This window comes from Anabrus simplex, chromosome 13 (assembly GCF_040414725.1).
Source record: "Anabrus simplex isolate iqAnaSimp1 chromosome 13, ASM4041472v1, whole genome shotgun sequence".
NCBI lineage: Eukaryota > Metazoa > Arthropoda > Insecta > Orthoptera > Tettigoniidae > Anabrus > Anabrus simplex.
The window spans coordinates 96,672,073-96,693,949 of record NC_090277.1 but is presented as its reverse complement, the minus strand read 5'-3'; the positions used below and the strand labels follow the sequence as shown (position 1 = coordinate 96,693,949).

General features: G+C 39.9%; 1 protein-coding gene across 3 annotated transcripts in view; it reads right to left on the bottom strand.

Annotated features, from left to right (window-relative positions):
* Nucleotides 1-21,877, bottom strand: part of rogdi (rogdi atypical leucine zipper) — an 88,002-nt gene that overhangs the window by 29,743 nt on the left and 36,382 nt on the right. Inside the window, exons 1-3 of one of the 3 annotated variants that reach the window (XM_068229989.1) lie at nucleotides 13,676-13,739; nucleotides 13,285-13,356; nucleotides 6,402-6,536 (exon numbers count right to left, since the gene is read on the bottom strand). In XM_068229989.1, coding sequence (XP_068086090.1) covers nucleotides 6,402-6,536; nucleotides 13,285-13,353 — 204 coding nt within the window. In that variant the 5' untranslated portion in view covers nucleotides 13,354-13,356; nucleotides 13,676-13,739. The other 2 variants (XM_067156878.2, XM_067156880.2) reach the window with 2 other exon arrangements.

Sequence of the window (21,877 nt, the reverse complement as noted above, 5' to 3'; positions counted from 1 at the left end):
TAGATCTCTCTATGATGATGTTGACTGATAATTTACAAACCTTTTCAAATAATTTGTTTTACGTCGCACCAACACAGGTCTTATGGCAACCATGGGATAGGAAAAGTGCTTAACCCATTAACTGGGTACTAATTTTTCCACATGTGTAACCTGCCCTGGGTACATTTTCTCCAACTTTGTGATATTTAAATATTTCCTTCAAAAAAATGTGTACACAATTAGTTTAAGGTAATGTGATAGTGATTGTATGTATGTATGTATGTATGTATATATGTATGTAGGGTATTCAGCCCAAAGGTTGGTTTGATCCTCTGCAGCTCCGCCAACAGCTGTCATAAATAGCCTAGGCATCGCTGAAGAGGCGTACTAGGGAAATGAGGAGTGAGGTAGTTTCCCGTTGCTTTCCTCACTGAGCCAGCCGTTGCTATCCCTACTATACTTCAATAATGGAGGAAGAGAAATGAACATGTTGTTATTTGCAGATGATATTGTGATTTGGGAGAAGACGACAGGAAGGTTCAAGAACAGTTGGATGTGGTGAATGCGAAGATCGAAGAATGTGGATCGAAAATAAGTGTAGAAAAGAGTAAAAATCTTGTTATGACTAGAGGGGAGAAAGAAGGAAAAGGTCAGATTAGACTTGCAGACAAGCCCCTGGTAGTAGTGGAAACGTTCAAATACGTGGGGAGTGAATTAATGGAGAATGCTCGACTGGATGCTGAGATAAGTAAGAGGATTCAAGCAGGAAGTTGTTTTTATCATAGTGTAAGAAACATGTTATAGAACAAAGATGTGCCAATGGAAGCAAGCAAAACTATGTAGGGCCTACAAGATGTATTATGTACCCATAAAAACTTACAGAGCAAAAACTTGGACAATGACAAAGAAGGATGAGAGTCGAATACAGGCAACTGAAATGAAGTTCTTGATGAGTACGATACAGAAAAGTGGAAGGGACAAAATAAGGAATGAGGAAATCCAGGAAGAAATTGGAGTAGAAAAAATGAATGATAGAATAGAGAAGAGCCGACTAAGATGGTTTGGGCACATAAAGCGAATGAGTGACAAAAGAATGCCAAAAAAGGTGATGGAAATGCAAATGCAAGGAAGGAGAGGCAGTGCACGACCACGATTGAGATGGAAGGACACAATCCAACGCAGTATTATAGAAAGAAACTTGGACTGGGACACAGTGTTGGAGGAGGAGTGGTGGAAAGACCAAAGAAAGTGGAGAAGAACCATATTTGCCCCTACCTGGCTACAGCTGGATAAAGGGAAATGATGATGATGATGATGATGATGATGATGATGAATGGGTTAGTAACATTATATATGTGGTTATGTATTCAGATGATTACAGGTTTTGTAGATTGCTATCTGTGTTGTATAGGCGGAAACAAGGTCATCTATGAACGCGCTGAAGTATTCTTTGGCACTATGTACATTACTAAAACTATATTTATTGTATTTACCGCTGTAAAAGCAAATCTTGGTCTTGGGGCACCAGTCACAATTAACCGAGGTGGCTGTCATGTTCTGAACGTCTTCCTAATCATTTGGTTCATCTGGAACCACTTTACTTTCACTTCAGGATCACTTTCACTCTCCTCTTCTTATACTTATCCACTCATCATCATTTGCTAAAAAAATAATACCTCATCAACAGCCAAAATACCAGCAAAATCAAGCTGATCTACTTTACGTTTGGAAGCCAGGCTTCTTGACATAAATGGCTGCGCGGGAGCATCGTGCAAGGAGCCAAAAGATTTTAGGGGCCTGTGATGGCTATACAATACAATACACAGCGTAACATCATGGAAAATATATCAACTGATACAGTAGTCTCCATGGCAACATCATATACCGTCACTCCGAAGTGAAATAAGCAAAAAAAATTTACGATCGACTTATGCCGTGGTACCCACCGTAGAAGCCCAGCGTGAAAATGTCTACAGACGTCATACGTATTTAAGGGGTTAATAAAGGTACAACCCCAGCATTTTCGTGGTATGAAAATAGGAAACCATGGAAAATCACCTTCAGTGCTGCCGACAATGGGATTCGAACACATTATTTCCCGAATGCAAGCCGACAGCTACGTGACCCAAACCATGAACTATTTTGTACCTTTACAGTTATTGTTGTTTTAGATTCTTTTATTTCGCGTTGAATATTGTCCTTGTGACAGCCCAGAATGTCTAGGAAGTAACTGATCCTTCCAAATAAAAAAAGTGATAACTGTATGTGCAGTGGGACCTCAATATCTCGAATCACTTAGGGCCTGTACTACGACTGTCAGGTGAACAGCCAGATACGTAGACTGCAGTTTTGCAAAGTAGAAGTTAAATATATTTTCTTGCGTACTACCAACGGATTTTAACGACTGTATTGTAATGCGGAAGATGTAATAACATTTGTATTGGGTCGGTAATAAGGTTACTGAAAATATAGTGAAATTTAGCGCGGTGGTATTTGTGTTCCCTGGTGTTTTCGTTTGTTTAGCTCTATTCCTTTTGAAATTGTATTACTAGAATCCAATATCAGACTCTTATTAAACTATAATGTGGAAGTTCAGGTCAAAAACAGAAGTAAGACTGAAATCTACACATACGAAGAAATGTTAAAATTAATTAACTATATAACGAAACTGAAACTGTTATAGAAAATAGAAAGACTGAAAATGTAACCTGGACGCAAAAGTTAAGATTCAGGTTATGTATCTCTTTTTGTCTAGTACTATTTACGAGGATACACGTTACGGCGAAAATAAAGTTTATATTCGTAATTAATGCCACTGATGCAGTGTAGAATCATTAATTTTATTATTAATTCAATTTATTGTTTGCTCATTGAATATGGTAAGTAGTTAGTTTCTTTCTTTTCAATACAATGTGAGAATAGTAACTGACAAGCATTTATGTCACTTGAGTGTAAATACTTAGTAGTAAGTTGTTATGAAGTCAAAGAAATATACCATAACCTCCTTAACATCCTCATTCGATGGACAAATCGTCACAAAGAACGTCGTATACCTGTACTCCATATGTGCGTCGTGGATAGATTTGGAATAGAACCCACGCTTTTGACACGCATTCTCATGATTAGGAAATTTGTACTATCACTCTAGTACCCTACCGACTAACATTTAGAAGATTAAAAAAAAAAAAAAAAATATTGGACTATCGGGATTCGAACCCATGAAAAACTGCATGGCAGCAAACAGTGTTGCCCTAACCACCATGGCTACCCATGAGACTTGATTTCATAAGCTTGTATACAAATCACATAGTCAGTAGCAACAACTTGCTAACTTGGGAAATCTTTAAGAATTCTGTGATAGTTGGACAGGAAGCATGACATACTTTATAAATATATACATAGATTACATTGTAACAACTTAATTTCGTACAGCATCATGCAGATGTAGATTAATCTTGATGTGTAGCCATCTTGATTCTTACAGTAGCGCCCCCGATAGGAGCGAAGTCCCAGATACGAGCGCTAACTGCCTCTACAACTTTGGTGTAGCTAACCTCGAGAATATTCTCCCAGATTGCACATAAACGAAAGTCGTAGTACACGTTTTCAACCGAACTTCCAGATAAACATGCAAACTGCCACATAAATTTAAACCGCACTTTTATCTGGCTGTCGTAGTACAGGCCCTTAGGGAGCTAAATTTTATTTCGAGTTATCAAAATTCTGAGATATAGAGAATACCGCATAATTGAATCATACGTATCTATGGGCTTATACTGAATACAATATTTCTTTACACTATTTAAAAACATACTAACAAACTTGAATTTCATCACTAATTATGACCCTTGTTAAAGTAAATTTTTAGAAGACAGAATAGAGTACATACAGTAGTGAAACAAGAAACATACCTCTGTTAACACCTTTGGAAAAAAAAACATTGTTAGCCTCTTCTGTTAACCTTCTTTTCTCCCACATACTTTTCAGCAATATTTACTGCTGTGAGAAACACCATCATTTATATTAAACTGATTCCATATGCAGGTACGAAACCAGCCAAGATTCGTAAATGGAGCTTGTCATTCATGACTTCCAGGGTAGCTTTCATACGTGACTGGTAATGAATTCACATTGCAAGTGATAAGTATCATTATGGATCCATATTGAATATGTAGGATGCTAATTAGTTTATAATATCACATATTCAATACATTAAAATTTTAAACAATTAGCAATTTATCTTTATTAGCAACCTACATAATGAATTCACACTCGAAAAACAACGAGGCTTTGCCGATTTTCCTATCACTAGAAGTTTGTTTTTCGGTTCCCGTCATATTAGCTTCCAGCATAACTGTAATCCTTTCTTTACTTCTTAACTGTTCCTCACAAACCACAAATGCCGTACTGTATTGCACAGTCAATGTTGTACAAAATTCGGGTTACAGAGTATTTTTTGCTTCAAGAGAAGGAACATTTGCTTCAAGAAATCGAGAAATTTGTGTAACCGATTTTCGAGTAATAGAGAAATAAATACACGTAAAGAATAGGACAAACGACTGGGAAATTGAAGTTACTTCAAGATACTGAAAATTTGAGCAATGGAGGTTTGAGATATCGAGGATCGACTGTATTTAAACGTAGCGCTATGAATATGATGTACACGAATTTGTCATTGGGACTGTCACAAATCTGCCTAGAGTACCCCAAAACTGTGAATTTCGTACTGATTTTGGACATTTTCTTTCTCACTCCGTATGACCCACATGCCGATGGAGGCTGAACTTGGAATGAAACAGCATCCCGATTGTCACAATTTATCTGATTTTTAAGCACATGAAATAGCAACAAAGCAGGGTATTAGCCGCACAAAACTGAAGAAGAGCCGTCGCTGGATAGCTTAATTCATACAAAGGAAGCAGAAACGGCAAGGGAATATATCTGGCTACAAAAAGAATCCTACCAACTTTAATACTTTTGTTATTATTCCATAACAAGTTACTGAACACAATAAAATGCAATCTATTATGCAAAATCGTGAATCTTTATTACTTTTAGAAAATATTTTTATTCTAAAGTTCAATTTGCTAATTAGGTATGCTTATTTTGAAAAAAATGAAATTAAAATTCCTTCCATCGAAAGAGTAACGTAGGCATAAACAAACATGTCATATCACTCCGCAAAGTCCACATGGTCTTTATACGCAAATATGAGCTTGTAAATTTTTCGGATATAGCTGCTTTGCTTCAACATGTTTGAGATAATAACAATACATCTATCACTGCTATAAAATATACTTGCCATGAAAATTAGCAAGTAGGCCTAGGTATTTCATTAATCTGAACTTGCAACAGCCTTGATTCCCTATAGATCAGAAGATTCATTGTCTCTTGCATCACTAGAATCCTCTCTTAAATTACTTACAAATTCGTCACAGTCTACGTCTAAAACACTTTTCACATGCGGTCTCTTTTTACTCTGATATTAACACGACCGGTGGTGGATAAATTGGATCACAAATGTAGTAGTACTGAATCGAATGTACGTGAAGAAAACAAATTGGCAATATCTGATTTTGTTCATTCAAACTCTATCCACAGGTCTGCAAAGGGGCCAATAGCTTTGGGTGGAAGAGCTCCTGTAAGGGGGTGTTGGCCCCCAAGTGGAAGAAATGGGGCAGCCTCATTGAAACCTGGCAATTAGGTATAAAATGCCTCGGGGTGTGGCGAGCCCACAGTAATAATAGCCTCTATGAAGCGTTAAAGTGGATCAAGACAATGAGGGGGAGAAATGTAGGTCAAAGACCAACTCCCAACCCAGGAGCTCTGTGGACATGGGTAATGGAAGAAGAGGAATTTGTATTTGGTCTTTTGTGTCTTTATGTTTGTCCTAACTTCCTCTCTGCATTGCTCTCTCTCTCTCTCTCTCTCCCTGTACCATTCACATCTGCCTGTCATACTCCGGGCCACCTTTAGAACAGACTGAATTGTAAGTAATGTCATTTCCTCATCACACTCGCCTTGGTTGCCAAATGAACCAGCGTGGGATTGAAAGGTGTACTACAACACAGCACAGCTCACCGACTATAACTTCAGCACATTTCAAAGAATGAATTTATGAAGTATTCGTATTAGTGGAAGCCCATTCCGTCACTGCTGTTTTAAACAGACTTTGATCGTGTCTACACCAACATGGTCAAGACACATACTGAATAAGTATGTCAGCTCCGCATTGGGAACATCATTGCCGTAATTCGTGCTGACAGGAGGAATGTAATGCGCGCTCGCTTTCCCTCCTCCTACCCTGTGACATCGCAGGCACAGCCCCTCTCACCCGTGTCTTCCCCTGCCCTATACACTCTTCCACTTTAGTCTGCTCAAAATGTGGCCCAGAGAATAGCGTATAATAGCTTCCAACTTACTGCATATGAGATGCTGTCCCCCGTTAGAGTCACAATACATTTGATCTGCTCTGGTAAGGCTGTTAACACAAACTTATCTTGCTTCTGTGGTCCATCGTTACCACAGAGGGGCACAGGAAACCGACGAGCACATTCCTGCAACAGAAAATGACTAAACTTTAGAACATAAAGAGACAGTGAGAGAGACTAAGACTAAGAATATGGAAATAAATGACAACAAAGTATAAATGAACAAAAAAAACCACACAGGTAATTAGGAGCTTCTATAAAATTTTATCTCAGACTCAAAAAGTGTAATAACTGAACTATTATGTACGGATCTTCCTTTTTCCCCACCATTTTCCCATCAAATGGGGTCTGCTGTTTGGCTCCATTTTCACCATCTGGCCTTGTCTACAATGTTGAGGATTGAAGTCCACAGTATGCATGTCTTTCATGATGTTGTCCATCCACCGATTTGGTGGTCTCCCTCATGGTCGGCATCCAAGCTGGAGGGGCATTTTTATCATGGAATTGAAGTTGCTTTGCATGACATGGCCGTATCACCTGAATCAAGCCTCTCTTTAATTCTCTACGACTGGGGCCGCACCAAGCCTATGTCGCACATCTTCATTTCTGTCATGGTCTATGAGAGTCCCAGCAAAATCTTCATTTCTATAGCATGGAGGATCTGTCCACGTTTCCTTGTCCAAAGGATGACATTCTATTCTATTCCTTTCATTTTTTAATCCTTCAGGTATCTTTTTATTGCAGAGGACACCAGTTACCTGTTTCCACTTGGACCATGCTGAGGTGACCCTCAGTCGGGTGTCAGAGGTAACATCATTATTTGATGTGACCGCAAAGATCCAAGATATTTAAAATGGGCGACTTTTTGTAAAGTCTGACCATCACTGGTAATGGTGCCATTTGTTTGGGGGCCAAATTTAATCTCTGCATCGCTGGACACTCCTATATGTGGATGATGTGGTACTTTCAGAAGTTTTGCACTTCAGCATCAGGTGCAAAACTGGAAAAAGAGGCTGGACTAGAATAGGCTGTGACTCAACAGCCAACAGAGAGAACCAAGCCTTTTTTCCCAGTTTTTGTATGTGGTGCTGAACTGCTGAATGCAAGGCTGCACATCATCTGTATTTATGAGTGTCCAAGGATGAGGAGACAATGTCAGCTGTCGACATATCCATACAAAGGCTGAAGAGTAAGGGCAAGAAGGATGAACCTTGATGAACACCGACAGAGATGTTAACAAGCAGTGAGAGCCCAGCCAGAAATCAAATCACACTTGTGATGTTACGGTACAGCACAGGGCCACATAAGACTGTGTGGGACCCGCTCAAAAGTATATATTTTTCACTGGTAATATTTACAAGAGTTTCTTTCTCATGTCTGTTGTTCTACTTTTAATATATTATTTGCAGCCATTGGTCATTATATCAGTAACTAAGGAAGAAAAGAAAATGAGACTACATGGATTACGTACACTGTCCGTGCTTGTCATTTCACGGTATTTAAGTTTCATCACTGCAGAATTTTGTTAACAACACAGATTGCTGTTTACACTTGACACAGTCGTATCTTTCTGCACATAAAATGCGCACATAGTCTACTGACAGATCATGGAACGACAATGTTAAAAAAAAAAGAGTTAAGAGGTTTCACCTAATCAATACACTGATATACAGTTGCACAAACTTATGTTACAACATGTTTAATTCGGGACGGGTTTTGACACACATTTGGTGCCATCATCAGCTGATTGAAAGAGCAGGGCAAAACGTATACAATTATCAACACACACAACACAAAATGTATGACAATGTTCACACTCTAAAGGATATATGTAAAAATGTAACACTTTCATGAAGATGAAATATTCAATTGAAGTTCATAAGCAACGTGACAGTTGTTGTACACTCCTGCTGTGAGCGTTGAAATCACATATAATGATGTTGAATTAATGGATAAGAACGAGTTAAGGAACTTGATTCAACATATTAAATCTTGAGGGTTGCCTTGTTATACTGTGATAAAAAGGATCTTTAATAATGCTAGGCAAGGAATAACATGCTTTTGTTTTATCGGCACATCCAAAGGTGGATAGCGGCATATATGACATATGAGCTCCTAAGATGTACTGTAGGACCTAAGTTCCTCAGTTCGATGTGGATATATGAAGTCTATAGAAAGAACACCTTCTCGCGCTACTTGCTCCTACCACAATGCCCCCCTGATCCACCTTAGACAACTCCCCTTACCCCCACATCCCTTAATCTCTCCCCCTTTTCCTACCTCTGCTCATTATCTGTCCTTCCATTTATACTTCATTTAATAGCTCCTTTAAATACATCTAGCCACCACAGCATGCTGAACAATATGAGCCTCATAATATGACTTGTTTTTTAACTTACCAATTTTTCCTGTTTTTATTTCTAATTTTCCTTCTTTCTATTATATCATAATATATCATGTCATTCATTTCATTACATTAACTCCTCTGATGAGGTTGACATCAGGAAAGGCAGCTGGTCATAGTGGTGGTTGTGATTATTGTTTCAAGAAGTACAACTAGGCAACCATCCTCTATAACACTAATTGAAGAGAAAAATTGGAAGGAATCTGACACTTCAAAAAATGAAGATATCGGCCAAAGAAATTTGTTTCTATTTGCTCTATGTCACACCGAGACAGATAGGTCTTATGGCAACAATGGGATAGGAAAGGCCTAGGAGTGGGAAGGAAGAGGCCGTTGCCTTAATTAAGGTACAGCCCTAGCAATTGTCTGATGTGAAAATGGGAAACCACGGAAAACCATCTTCAGGGCTGCCGACAGTGGGTTTTTTTGTTAGGGGCTTTACGTTGCATCGACACAGATAGGTCTTATGGCGACGATGGGATAGGAAAGGCCTAGGAGTTGGAAGGAAGCGGCCATGGCCTTAATTAAGGTACGGCCCCAGCATTTGCCTGGTGTGAAAATGGGAAACCACGGAAAACCATCTTCAGGACTGCCGATAGTGGGATTCGAACCTACTATCTCCCGGATGCAAGCTCACAGCCGCGCGCCTCTACGCGCACGGCCAACTCACCCGGTAACAGTGGGGTTCAAACCCACTATCTCCCGGATGCAAGTACACAGCTGCACCACCCTAACGGCACGGCCAACTTGCCCGGTCGGCCAAAGAAAGACAAGGGCCACAAAGGGCATGAAAATGACAGACTCCCTAAGTCTTGAGTGATCTAATATCGTTGGGATTGGAAAAGAACAAGAGTTGACCAAGGGAGGTCGGGTAGGATAGGTGAAAGTGAGGAGCCTGCCACAAATAAGTGGAAGCAATGCCAGGACTTAGCTAAGGGCCCTGTGGTCACCACCGCTCCCAAGTTGAGAGCCCCTGGAGCCGCGTTTAGTCGCCTCTTATGACAGGCAGGGGATACCGTGGATTTTATTCTACCTCCCCCACCCACAGTGGGGCATCCGGTCATAAAAACCCACTACGACAGATTAATCTCATCTCATATCCGACCCCGTAGAGAAATGCGACAAAGGTTGGACAAACTACTCAATTATGTCATTTCTGTTATTAATTAATTTATAATACTGAAATATTGCATGTAGCCTATTTTATAAATAGGCTACTGAAATACTGTATGTATCTGGGCTTTAGAACTCATGACTCTCCATTGTAACTGCCTTAGGCCTCTTCATACATTTCTGAACTAGATTTATGCTCAAAGCACTGGCCTTATTGAACATTTTTTTTTTTTTTCCAGAAATCTTTTAGAGTTTTTGCCCTTGTAAATACGCTAAAAAATACTCTCACAGTCGACACTTCTACGTGAAAATGATAAAATTAAAATCATTATGTCAGAGATTCTGTCATATTTAAGAACACCACCAGCTGATTGCATCTGTCTTGCTAGAGCCCACTGAACATCAATTCTCTCCAGCTACTTACGTAAATGAGGAAAACCTGGGAATGCTGTAAAGAAACCAATGGTGAAAAATTATCTTCACCTTGCAACCTATGTTTACATCAACAATTGGTAGCAATGTGAGGTGACCTCAATAAGCCACTAAGCACAATAGGGTATCGTTCTCTGATCCCATCACAGCACATTCTCTCAGAAATAGTCTTGTACCACTACTGAACTTTTGTAATAGAGACAGAGTCTCTCATAGTGCATTGGCATTACCTGTGGCCTACACCATAAGAACTTGCCATGCGTCCTGGTAGGTGTGCTAATTGCCAACTGACGAGCCCAAATTGGTACACTAGAGCAAAACGCTGGCAACCAAGAATGGGTTAGCTGGAAAATTTGTAATTTCATTTATATTGGAATTATGCATTCGTTTATTTGGGCCAAATATTTCAGGTTACCTATGGGAAACAAGATCTGCAAGATCTAAAGTCTCAAGGCCTAACGATGAACGTAGGTTCCGTCCACGGTGATTCTTGTGAACTAAGGTGCTGCCGTGAAGTTTCAAATTCGTAGTGCAATTGTGCTTTAGTTACACATTTACTGTAAGTGCTGTACAATGAACAGTTTAGTAATGAAAACCCATCTCTTTCAGAGAGCTCGCACTGTTTATATATCCGTAGCTTAGTATAGTATCTGTTACTCGTGCCGTACCTACAAGGTCCCGTGACTTCTCGTGACACGCAGATAGTAATAAGAGGACAGTGAACGCAAGTGGGTATTATTTTCAAATAAGCTGAGAGTGGGAGTCCGTTCCTTCACTGAGCCATGTTTCAGTACGTCTCGCCCGCAGCGGAAGTTCGGCTCCCCGGCAATGTCCAGCGTACCGATAATGAACCAAGTGTGTCTTGTGTCTCACCAATCCGTGTGTGCACCACTCAGTACTGCCTGCTAAGAGTCAGCTGAATCATGTGCCGTGAGCTCACCATTACTGCGATTCATTTCACACGAACAGTTGAATGAATCGATACACTACTTCAAATCATACATTCAGTAGCCAATACTAGTCCACTGAGTTTTACCTAATTATCTAACAAGATTACCAGAGTTTCTACTTATCACACAGCCTCAGTCTGGACTTGGACAACTTCTGAATGATCAAAAGAAGTAATTCTGTAATGTCATGCATTAACTACAAGTTAGGGATGGTTTCCAGTACTGGATTAACCCTGGACAGACGTGGGGTACTTTCTGACCTTTATGATTGAACTTGCTCTAATAACAAAATTACTTACTTTTATGTATCAGATATTGATGTATTAGGTTTACGAACTCAATAGCATGATATGTTATCAAAAATAAATGTAAATATCAAATAAGTTACTGATTAGCTTCACAGCATATGAATGCTACAAAAGTAAAAATTTATCATGCGCAGGAATAATCTTTATTAAATACCTTATCTTGATTCAGCTGTCAGCCTCTGATTCTGGTAACTACATAATGCTATTCCTACAGTATATCCCTGGGTGGTAAGGAGGGGCCCTTGCAAAATAATTAGGTATGCTACTGGAAATAATTATCCTCTTCACGACAACCCATAAAATCTTGATAATTTGTTTGCAAGTATAATTTCCTCTGACTCTTTCAGTTACCAGGTTCGTACAGTTTACAACAAGTTGCAACATATTATTCGTGTAAAAATGCCTCAAGCTCTTTCAGGTGATGAACTTCTTGCTGTGAGTATGACTCCCAGTAAATGAGTGCAATGTTGTGGGTTCGAGTACGTGAGGTTTTAGGAGGAGAAATTTTTGTCCATTTTGTAACACTATCCTTTCATATTATGGTCAAAAACTGTTGAGCAAGGTAAATCATCATCACTAATATTTACTACTACTTCATTAGCACTCTGTCCCTATCACTGTAAGAGTCCACTACCGTACTTCTGATTCATCCTCACTCCAACTAAAACTTCTTCCTCTTCCACAGACTATAAAAGAGATGACAACCTTGCCTCATACTCTTCATAACTCATTTCAGCGATAAATTGACTGAATTAATTCCTAACATGATTACACAAGTAACTCACTGGGTACACTGGACATTGTTCCTGTAGTACTTCGACAAACGGGACTGGTGGCGTGGGGTCTAACAAGTCACTTTATTACACCGCTTGACAGTAATCCCTTTTTCTAACAAAGAAGAACCTTTACTGCAATGCCACTGACCTCAGACAAAAGGCAAGGAATGTGGGGAGCAGTATGTGGCAACCAAGTTTAAAAATAAGCAAAATCTAATAAAGTCAATTTGTGTCAGATCACGAAATAACCCGCGCCATCACTCCTGGGTTAAGCAAGTTATTTTCATTAAAGCACTAATCATTTGATTGCATAAAACAGAGGATTGGGATTCTAAGCTTGAGAATTGAAGAAATTAAGAGTTAACTGATGAATATGTGTGTATCAATTAGAAAGTGCCCCATGTTTAGCACAATCAAATGAAAGACAACTGATTAATAGCATGAGATATTGCAATGTTTAAGTCATAGTTTGAGTTAGTAAGTCAGGAAAGATATCTTGCTCTTGATAAGCACAACTACTGAAAAGCACATGTGGGCCCCTTTCAATTCCCCTATCGAAATGATGTTCTATGAATCTACCAACAAAATATAATCGTCTCTGGACCTTTATAACAGACGTCTGAGCTTACAATGTTGTTTCCTCATTCACATATTCTTTGGTTCTGCACCACATGGTTTGGTTGCACACATCAAATAGGACGGATTCTGCAGTTAAGCAAAACTGTCCCGAAATGTCAGTGCTTGAAATATATACTCCACGTACTGGGTGAATATCATACAATATCCTATACAACTACAGCACTTACTTGAAAACTCGATGACATGAACGTTGTGTTTTAAAAATACGTCTTAAAAGCAAGGAAACATAACTTCCAAGGCTGTTCTACTTACAACTAGTATTGTATGAAGTTGATTCAGGACTGCATGGACTTCCTCATGCAGTACCCACTCAAATTCCATTTGCTGAAATAAAATAATAAAATAATAAGCAATAAGAAAGAAGACACGGGAATCATTGAACATAACCTCTATTTCCTGTCAACTAAATCCATGATGAATCAAATATGAACTGTCAGCAAACAAGCACGCTGGAAAAAGAAATGACATCATCATACTTCTCAAGTAAAATTGAAATAAACATGTTTTACATTCGTCCTGCTCAAACGAATTAAATAAAACGGCGAAAAATGTGTGACAGTTACCAAATTCATAGACTCCTCCTTCTCGTTGTCTGCCATTTTTTGACACAGCAGTATTGCCACACTAACAGAATGAAACTTACCTAAAGTAACGAAGCAGAGTTTCCGCGTTATGCATTTTCTTCGTTTTTTTTTTTTTTTTTTTTTTTTCATCGCCAGGGTTACTATGAAGAACATTTAAGGCTTGAAATGTAATCTAATGCATTTCTATCTAGAACTTCTCGTAATAATAATAATAATAATAATAATAATAATAATAATAATAATAATAATAATAATAATAGTAATAATAACTGCATATTTTATTTTTAGTATTCTTATGGTGAACTGGGAAGAAACACAGATTTGTGTCTCCACATTCCACGATCGCGTTCATACTCTGCAGAGGTAAGCGGATTTTGAAGGGCGATCAGAAGTTCACAGCACACTCCATTTCGTACGACGTCGGCATGTCAAAGATCTCTGGTGAGTCATTTGGTGCTTACTCGACAAAATCTATTATCGCAGCTACAGCCATAGTTCGCCCAACAGATAACTCCTCAAATGTTATTACGTATGCTGAGCTGGAACTCAATCCAACCCTTAGGCCCACGTTAAAAGCATTATTATTATTATTATTATTATTATTATTATTATTATTATTATTATGTCGACGACGGGATAGGAAAGAGCTAAGAGTGGGAAAGAAGCGGCCGTGGCCTTAATTAAGGTTCAGTCCCAGCCTTCCTGGTCATGGTGTGACAATGGGGAAACAACGAAAAAGTGCTGCCGACAGAGAGCGGGGTTCGAACCCACTATATCCCGAATGCAAGCTGAGAGCTTCGTGACCCAAACTGCACAGCCATTTGCTCTCCAATCTCTTCAAGCCAGATGGTATACTGAGGGATTATTTTCGGAACGAAGGGCGCTTGGGAGCTTCACATGAAAACCTTGAAGATATTCTGTTTTCTCCTTGAATGGTGCCATGATTACAATACATTTTAGTAGCTTATACGATATAACAAAATCTTATCGAAATCAATTACAAAATATTTCTACAGTATTCCATATTTCTCCAATAATAAAGGTTAATTCAGTGGCTCATCGTGATACATTACGTAGGGTCTACTACTTTCGTATTGGCACGCGGTCGAAAAAAAAAAAAAAAAACCAAGGCGTAAAATGAACGTCATTCCAGTGGTACACTACTACTTTTGCACAACTGATTTGATTGCTATGCACCGAGCTCGATAGCTGCAGTCGCTTAAGTGTGGCCAGTATCCAGTATTCGGGAGATAGTAGGTTCGAACCCCACTGTCGGCAGCCCTGAAAATGGGTTTCCGTGGTTTCCCATTTTCATACCAGGCAAATGCTGGGGCTGTACCTTAATTAAGGCCACGGCCGCTTCCTTCCCACTCCTAGCCCTTTCCTGTCCCATCGTCGCCATAAGACCTATCTGTGTCGGTGCGACGTAAAGCAACTAGCAAATAAAAAATTTAAAAAATGATTGCTATGCGCTCTGTTGGCTCCGTTGTTGGGAACCGTTGTTCTGCACATGATGGTTCACGTTTCTATCCAGTTAATCAGTCGTAGGTGGACACGGAACGTGAACGAGAGAAATACGTCAACAGTGCTTAGAAAACTGGTAAATTTCCATTACGGGCAAATCCGTACATGATATCGGCAAAGTCGCGAATCGCGATCATTTTACTGTCTAAAAATATTGTTAATGGCTTTCACCAGGAAAACAGAGAAAAAAGGAAAAAGCGTAGTGCGAGAAAAATTTTCACTGCATCAGATGAATGACGAATTTCGGTTCCAAGTAAATAGGAAGTGCACCAAAACTCACAAAGCAAGCAGAAATCACCTTGCAGAAAAATATCTGCCTAGAAATTGTTAGAAGAGGCCTTCGTACAGAATACTTCCATTGTGGAGTAGTGGGGAACAAACCGTACTTCAGTACGAAGAACGAACATCTCAGGTTCCAGTTTACCACTAAACATGTAAGTAAAACGTGAGGTAGCAGCCCGCAAGGAGACCACATCATTAAAATCCCAAGCTCATCCACTGTATGGACTCCAACCAGCACCATCACTATTAAGTTCACGCAAAAGTTTCTTGAAGACCAGACAGAAACTTGAAGGAACACAACAGCAAGCAAGACTCATTTTGTGGCGGGCTACGGTTGAGCATCTTGGACGATGGAAAACACGTCGTAAAGAATTACCAGGTGGACATATGGAGACTTGGGGATCTTTAAATAGGCTGCACTCGGGTTTTACTAGATGAAAGATCACTCTGCACAAGTAGGGATATTCTGTGGCTATGGTGAAGTGCAGACGACGGCCCATAAGAGCTGCTTGAGACAAAAAACACACTCGACGTTGCTAATTTCTGGTGCATCACAATATGAGCCTTTGGTGCAAAGTTCATTTTTTTATTTTCTTCATCTTTTCAATAGACATTTTTGCACATCTTTATATATATGCATATAACTCTGCTTCTGCCACGGTACAAATAAATATACTGGAAAATAGTAATATTTGCAGGAATATTGAGTGTTTTTGTATCAGATGAGAAGGAACTGCCTGGCGTAAACCAAATACGAAAGAGTCTGAGATCATAGAGGGTACTATGGATAAGGATATATCTTACACGGTTATATAATATATTGTTTGTTTTGTTTGTCCAACCATTTGTCCCGTTTCTCTACGTGAGGTGAGGTTAATCTGTAGTGGCAGGGATGCCCTTCCTGACGTCAACCTCTTGAGAGGAGTTAATGAGATGAAATGAATGACGTGACATATGATAGTAGGAAGGGAGAGGGTGAAACCCGGTGCCGGCACGTAGCCTACTCCTGTCGAATAGTACCAAGGGGTCTGCTCAAAGTTTAACGTCACCTTCCGACGGACGAATCACCATCAACAGCGTCATATGCCCTCACTCCATATGAGCACTGCCGAGAGGTTTGAAATTTAATCGAGGCTTTTGGCACGCAATCTAGTGATTAGAATTTTTATACCACCACCTCCGCTACCCTGCCGCCCAACATTCTGATGGTGAAATTTTTTCGACCAACGGGACTCGAACCGGCTAATCATGGCGTCAGACCGTTTAGACTTCAACGCCTTACCTATCATGGCCACCAGGCGGGCTAATATAATATATTATTATTTTAATTATTAATCCGCCGCTGTTTCCACATCTGTGGGGTCGCGGGTATGACTGTACCACGCATGTTTTACGGATGGATGCCCTTCTTGACGCCAACGCTATGTGGAGTGATGCAATCAGTAATTCTGTGGTGGTTGGTGGCGTGGTGTGTTGTGTTGTCTGAATATGAAGAGCGGAGAGTGTTGGGACAATAATATAAATAGCCAGTCGCCGAGGAAGAAGAATTAATCAGACGAAGGATCGAACCCGGAACCCTTTCAACCAAAGGCCTCAACTCCCATCAATCAGCCAAGGAGGTCGGGTTGAGTAGCTCAGACAGTAGGACGCTGGCCTTCTTAGCCCAAGTTCGCTGGTTCGATCCTGGTTCAGTCCGGTAGCATTTCAAGGCGCTCAAATACGTCAGCCTCGTGTCGGTAAATTTACTGGCTCGTAAAAGAACTCCTAAGGGACAAAATTCCGTCAAAGCAGTTAGTGGGACGTAGAAACCATTATTATTATTATTATTATTATCAGCTAATAGCTGTCACCCATGCAGTCCCGGGTTCGATTCCCGGCTCTGCCACGAAATTTGAAAACTGGTACAACAGCTGGAACGGGCTCAAATCAGCCTCAGGTCAACTGAGTAGAGGGGGGAGGGGCGTTCGATTCCCACCTCAGCCATCCTCGAAGATGTTTTCCGTGGTTTCTCCACTTCTCTCCAGGCAAATTCCGGGATGGTTGCTAACTTAAGGCCACGGCCGCTTCTTTCCCTCCTCCTTGTCTATCCCTTAGGATCTCCCCCCACCCCCACAAGGCTCCTGTTCAGCATAGTAGGTGAGGGTGCCTGGGCGAGATACTGGTCTTCCTCCTCAATTGTATCCCCCACCGACTCAAAGTCTCACGCCCCAGGAGACACTGCCCTTGAGGCGGTAGGGTGCTATCCCTCCCTGAATCCGAGGGAAAATCCAACTCTGGAGGATAAACGGATTAAGAAAGTTATTATTATTATTATTATTATTATTATTATTATTATTATTATTATTATTATTATTATTATTATTATTATTATTATTATTATATGTTAATATTCGAAGTTATGAATTATCATATACCGGGCGAGTTGGCAGTGCGGTTAGGGGCGCGCAGCTGTGAGATAGTGGGTTCGAATCCCACTGTCGGCAGCCTTGAAGATGGTTTTCCGTAGTTTCTCATGTTCACACCAGGCAAATGCTGGGGCTGTCTGTACCTTAATTAACGCCAAGGCCGCATCCTATCCCATCGTCGCCATAAGACCTACATATCTGTGTCGGTACGACGTAAAGCCACTAGCAAAAAAATATCATATATTGCTATTCTAGTGTAAAGTCAGTTCTAGAAACATTTTCCACTACGTAAATACAATACACATACTAAGCATTACCGCGTTTGGGATCCGTAGTCTCTAAAATCAACTACATGTCTGTCTTTTCGACGTAATCCTGTATGTTAAGAAATGTTCAATCTATCGTTGTTACTACACAGAAAGAAACGACTATCAATATAACGACACCTATAATGTAGCTAGCCTTGCTTTTGCATTGGTTATCTCAAGATAGCGAACTAACAAATACGACATTTGATCCCTTCTAAACCAATTTTAGGAAAGAGAAACAGGGATCCACTTTGTTCACACTATTACTAATATTGGCAACAGGAACTTTTTTCTCTCGGTAAGCAACATTACAGCAACGAGTAATCGCGTGCTAAAATTGTTAAGTACTACTTCTTTTTTTTTCAGGCACGCAGTTTCGTAGCATATTTTTGTACTTAATAATAACATACAGAGTCAATATTTTGCACATTATATTCTTTGCTCTTAACACTGTATGTCTTCCAAACAGCGCAATTCATTCTTTGCCGAGTAACAGCTGTAGAATTGGGTTAAAAATGTACGTGCATTTCTTATTTTTCACAATGCAGCTACTGTATACAGTGTATTTACCAACGAGCATGGGTTTATTTATCGGAGGAGACACAGTTTTGAGATAAAAAGAATGACCAATTACTCTGCGATAAGTGATAATCCCTTAGATGCAGAGTATTTTGTCAAAACCTCGTAGTTGTAAGTTCTATCGGGTCTGCGCTGTGGTCTTGGAAGATACGCGAAATTAAACTTAACATACTGACTACAGCTGCGGATGGACTATATGCACGCGCAATATAATTCGGTGTCTGATGAAACTTCACGTCATCGTCGAGTATTCAGTCCAAGGACTGACCTATTGTCACGAAGTCGTTCCGAATCACAAGATCATTGCTACATACATAGCTGCTTGCACCGATGTCTTCCACAGTGGCGACAATTAGAGAAAACATAACATTTTTATTCCATTTCAGCCGCCTGTAACTAGGAAGTAACTATGGGAATTATGTAAAAAAAAAAAAAAAAAAAGCGAATTGTAGAAAGCTAGTTCTTTTCTTTAATCTCTTTAATACAGAAAAATAATTAGTGGAAATACGCACAAAATGTCGTTCCTCGCGACTAATCGATTCGTACAGCACCACAGCAAGAAGTGGAGACTAGCGCAGTAATGTGTATCATGTGCTGTGTAGAAGGGTAGCAGGGGTATATTTTTTGAGAAAGTTTTGGAAACTGAGGTCTGATTCACCCGCTTGCCGCGCGGATTTGTTAGTCTTGCAGTCTCACCGAGTCAATGTGTCTGCGTAGTTCTATCTAGTGTCTGTTACTTTGTTCGTGTGTAGTCAAATACTGAATTATTTTGATTGTATAATCATGCCGTATTTATATTTAATTGTAATACTTGTGCGATTATTGTTCCTTAGGCGAAAGTTTTATTGTATGGTATTGTATCACATCTCAGTAAACTATGATTACCCCACTTAACTCGGTAGACTGTAACCTTTTCAATCAATCAATCAATCAATCAATCAATCAATCAATCAATCAATCAATCAATCAATCAATCAATCAATCAATCAATCAATCAATCAATCAATCAATCAATCAATCAATCAATCAAGAAAATAATTAATTAATTTCAAATAAAATGGAAATTTATTGAACATCTCCCTTTGTAAGTTATTCCAATCCCTAACTCCCCTTCCCATAAATGAATATTTGCCCCAGTTTGTCCTCTTGCATTCCGACTTTATCTTCATATTGTGATCTTTCCTATTTTTAAACACACCACTCAAACTTATTTGTCTACCAACGTCATTCCACCGGCTCCACGGTGTAGGGGGCAACGCGTCCGCCTGTCACCCGGCGGCCCCGGGTTTGATTCCCGGCCGGGTCAGGGGTCCGAATAAATAGCATTTTTTATTTAAAAATATCATTTCACGCCATCTCTCCACTGACAGCTCGGAACATACCACTTAGTTGAGCAGCTCGTCTTCTTTCTCCCAATTCTTCCCAGGCAAACTCTGCAACATTTACGTAACGCTACTCTTTTGTCGGAAATCCCCCAGAACAAATCGAGCTGCTTTTCTTTGGATTTTTTTCCAGTTCTTGAATCAAGTAATCCTGGTGAGGGTCCCATACACTGGTACCATTCTCTACTTGGGTCCTTACCAGAGACTTATATGCCCTCTCCTTTACATCCTTACTACAACCCCTAAATACTCTCATAACCATGTGCAGAGATGTGTACCCTTTATTTACAATCCCATTGGTGTGCTTGCCTCAACGACGATATTTCCTTGTATTAACATCTAAGTACTTACAATGATCCCCAAAAGGAACTTTCACCCCATCAACGCGGTAATTAAAACTGAGAGGACTTTTTTCTATTTGTGAAACTCACAACCTGACTTTTAACCCAGTTAATCATAATACCATTGCCTGCTGTCCATCTCACAACATTATCGAGGTCATTTGGCAGTTGCTCACAAACTTGTAAATTATTTATTACTCTATACAGAATAACATCATCCACAAAAAGCCTTATCTCTGATTCCACTTTACTCATATCATTTATTTATATACTGTATATAAGAAAATATAAAGGTCCAAATAATACTGTCTTGAGGAATTCCCCTCTTGATTATTACAGGGTCACCGAGCTCGATAGCTGCAGTCACTTAAGTGCGGCCAGTATCCAGTATTCGGGAGATACTGGTTTCGAACCCCACTGTCGGCAGCCCTGAAAATGGTTTTCGGTGGTTTCCTATTTTCACACCAGGCAAATGCTGGGGCTGTACCCTAATTAAGGCCACGGCCGCTTCCTTCCCACTCCTAGCCTTTTCCTGTCCTATCGTCGCTATAATACCTATCTGTGTTGGTGCGACGTAAAGCAACTTGCAAAAAAAAAAAAAAAAAAAAAAGGTCAGGTAAAGCTTCGCCTACTCTAATTCTCTGAAATCTATTTTCTAGAAATATAGCAACGCATTCAGTCACTCCTTTGTCTAGTCGAATTGCACTCATTTTTGCCAGTAGTCTCCTATGACCCACCCTATCAATGCTTTAGACAGGTCAATCGCGATACAGTCCATTTGACCTCCTGAATCCAAGATATCTGCTACAACTTGCGGGAATCCTACAAGTTGAGCTTCAGTGGAATAACCTTTCCTAAACCCGAACTGCCTTCTATCGAACCAGTTATTAATTTCAGAAACATGTCTAATATTATCAGAAACCTTCATCTCTATGTCGAAATTCGCTCAGAAAGCATAAAAAACTTACCATTTTGTAGTGTTTTTTATTTTTATTTATTATTTTATTTTGACGTAAGCTCTCCCCCCCCCCCCCCGCTCACTACATACATCAAACCAAACTTACCATTTTGTAGGGGGTTTTTCTTTCAATTTTGAAGTAAGCTATCTCTCCCCGTACACTACATCCCACAAACCTAGGTATTTTTTGTTGCCTATACATTTTCGTGCCCCACCTCCCCATTTCTAATTTCCAATCGCCGCTACTGGTCTTGTTGTCATTATCTAGGAATTGGCTTAACGTGTGGCCGCACCAAGTACGACGTCTTCTGCGCATCAATTTCACTAGATATCTGCTTTGTTCTGTTCGATGTAGAACTTCAGCATCTTGTCATCTTATCCCTCCAAGTCACTTCAATCATTCGCCAAATGCCGTACACCACATTTCAAAAGCCTCAGGGCGTTTGACATTCGTTTGTCATCGAGAATTATGCGCGCGTACA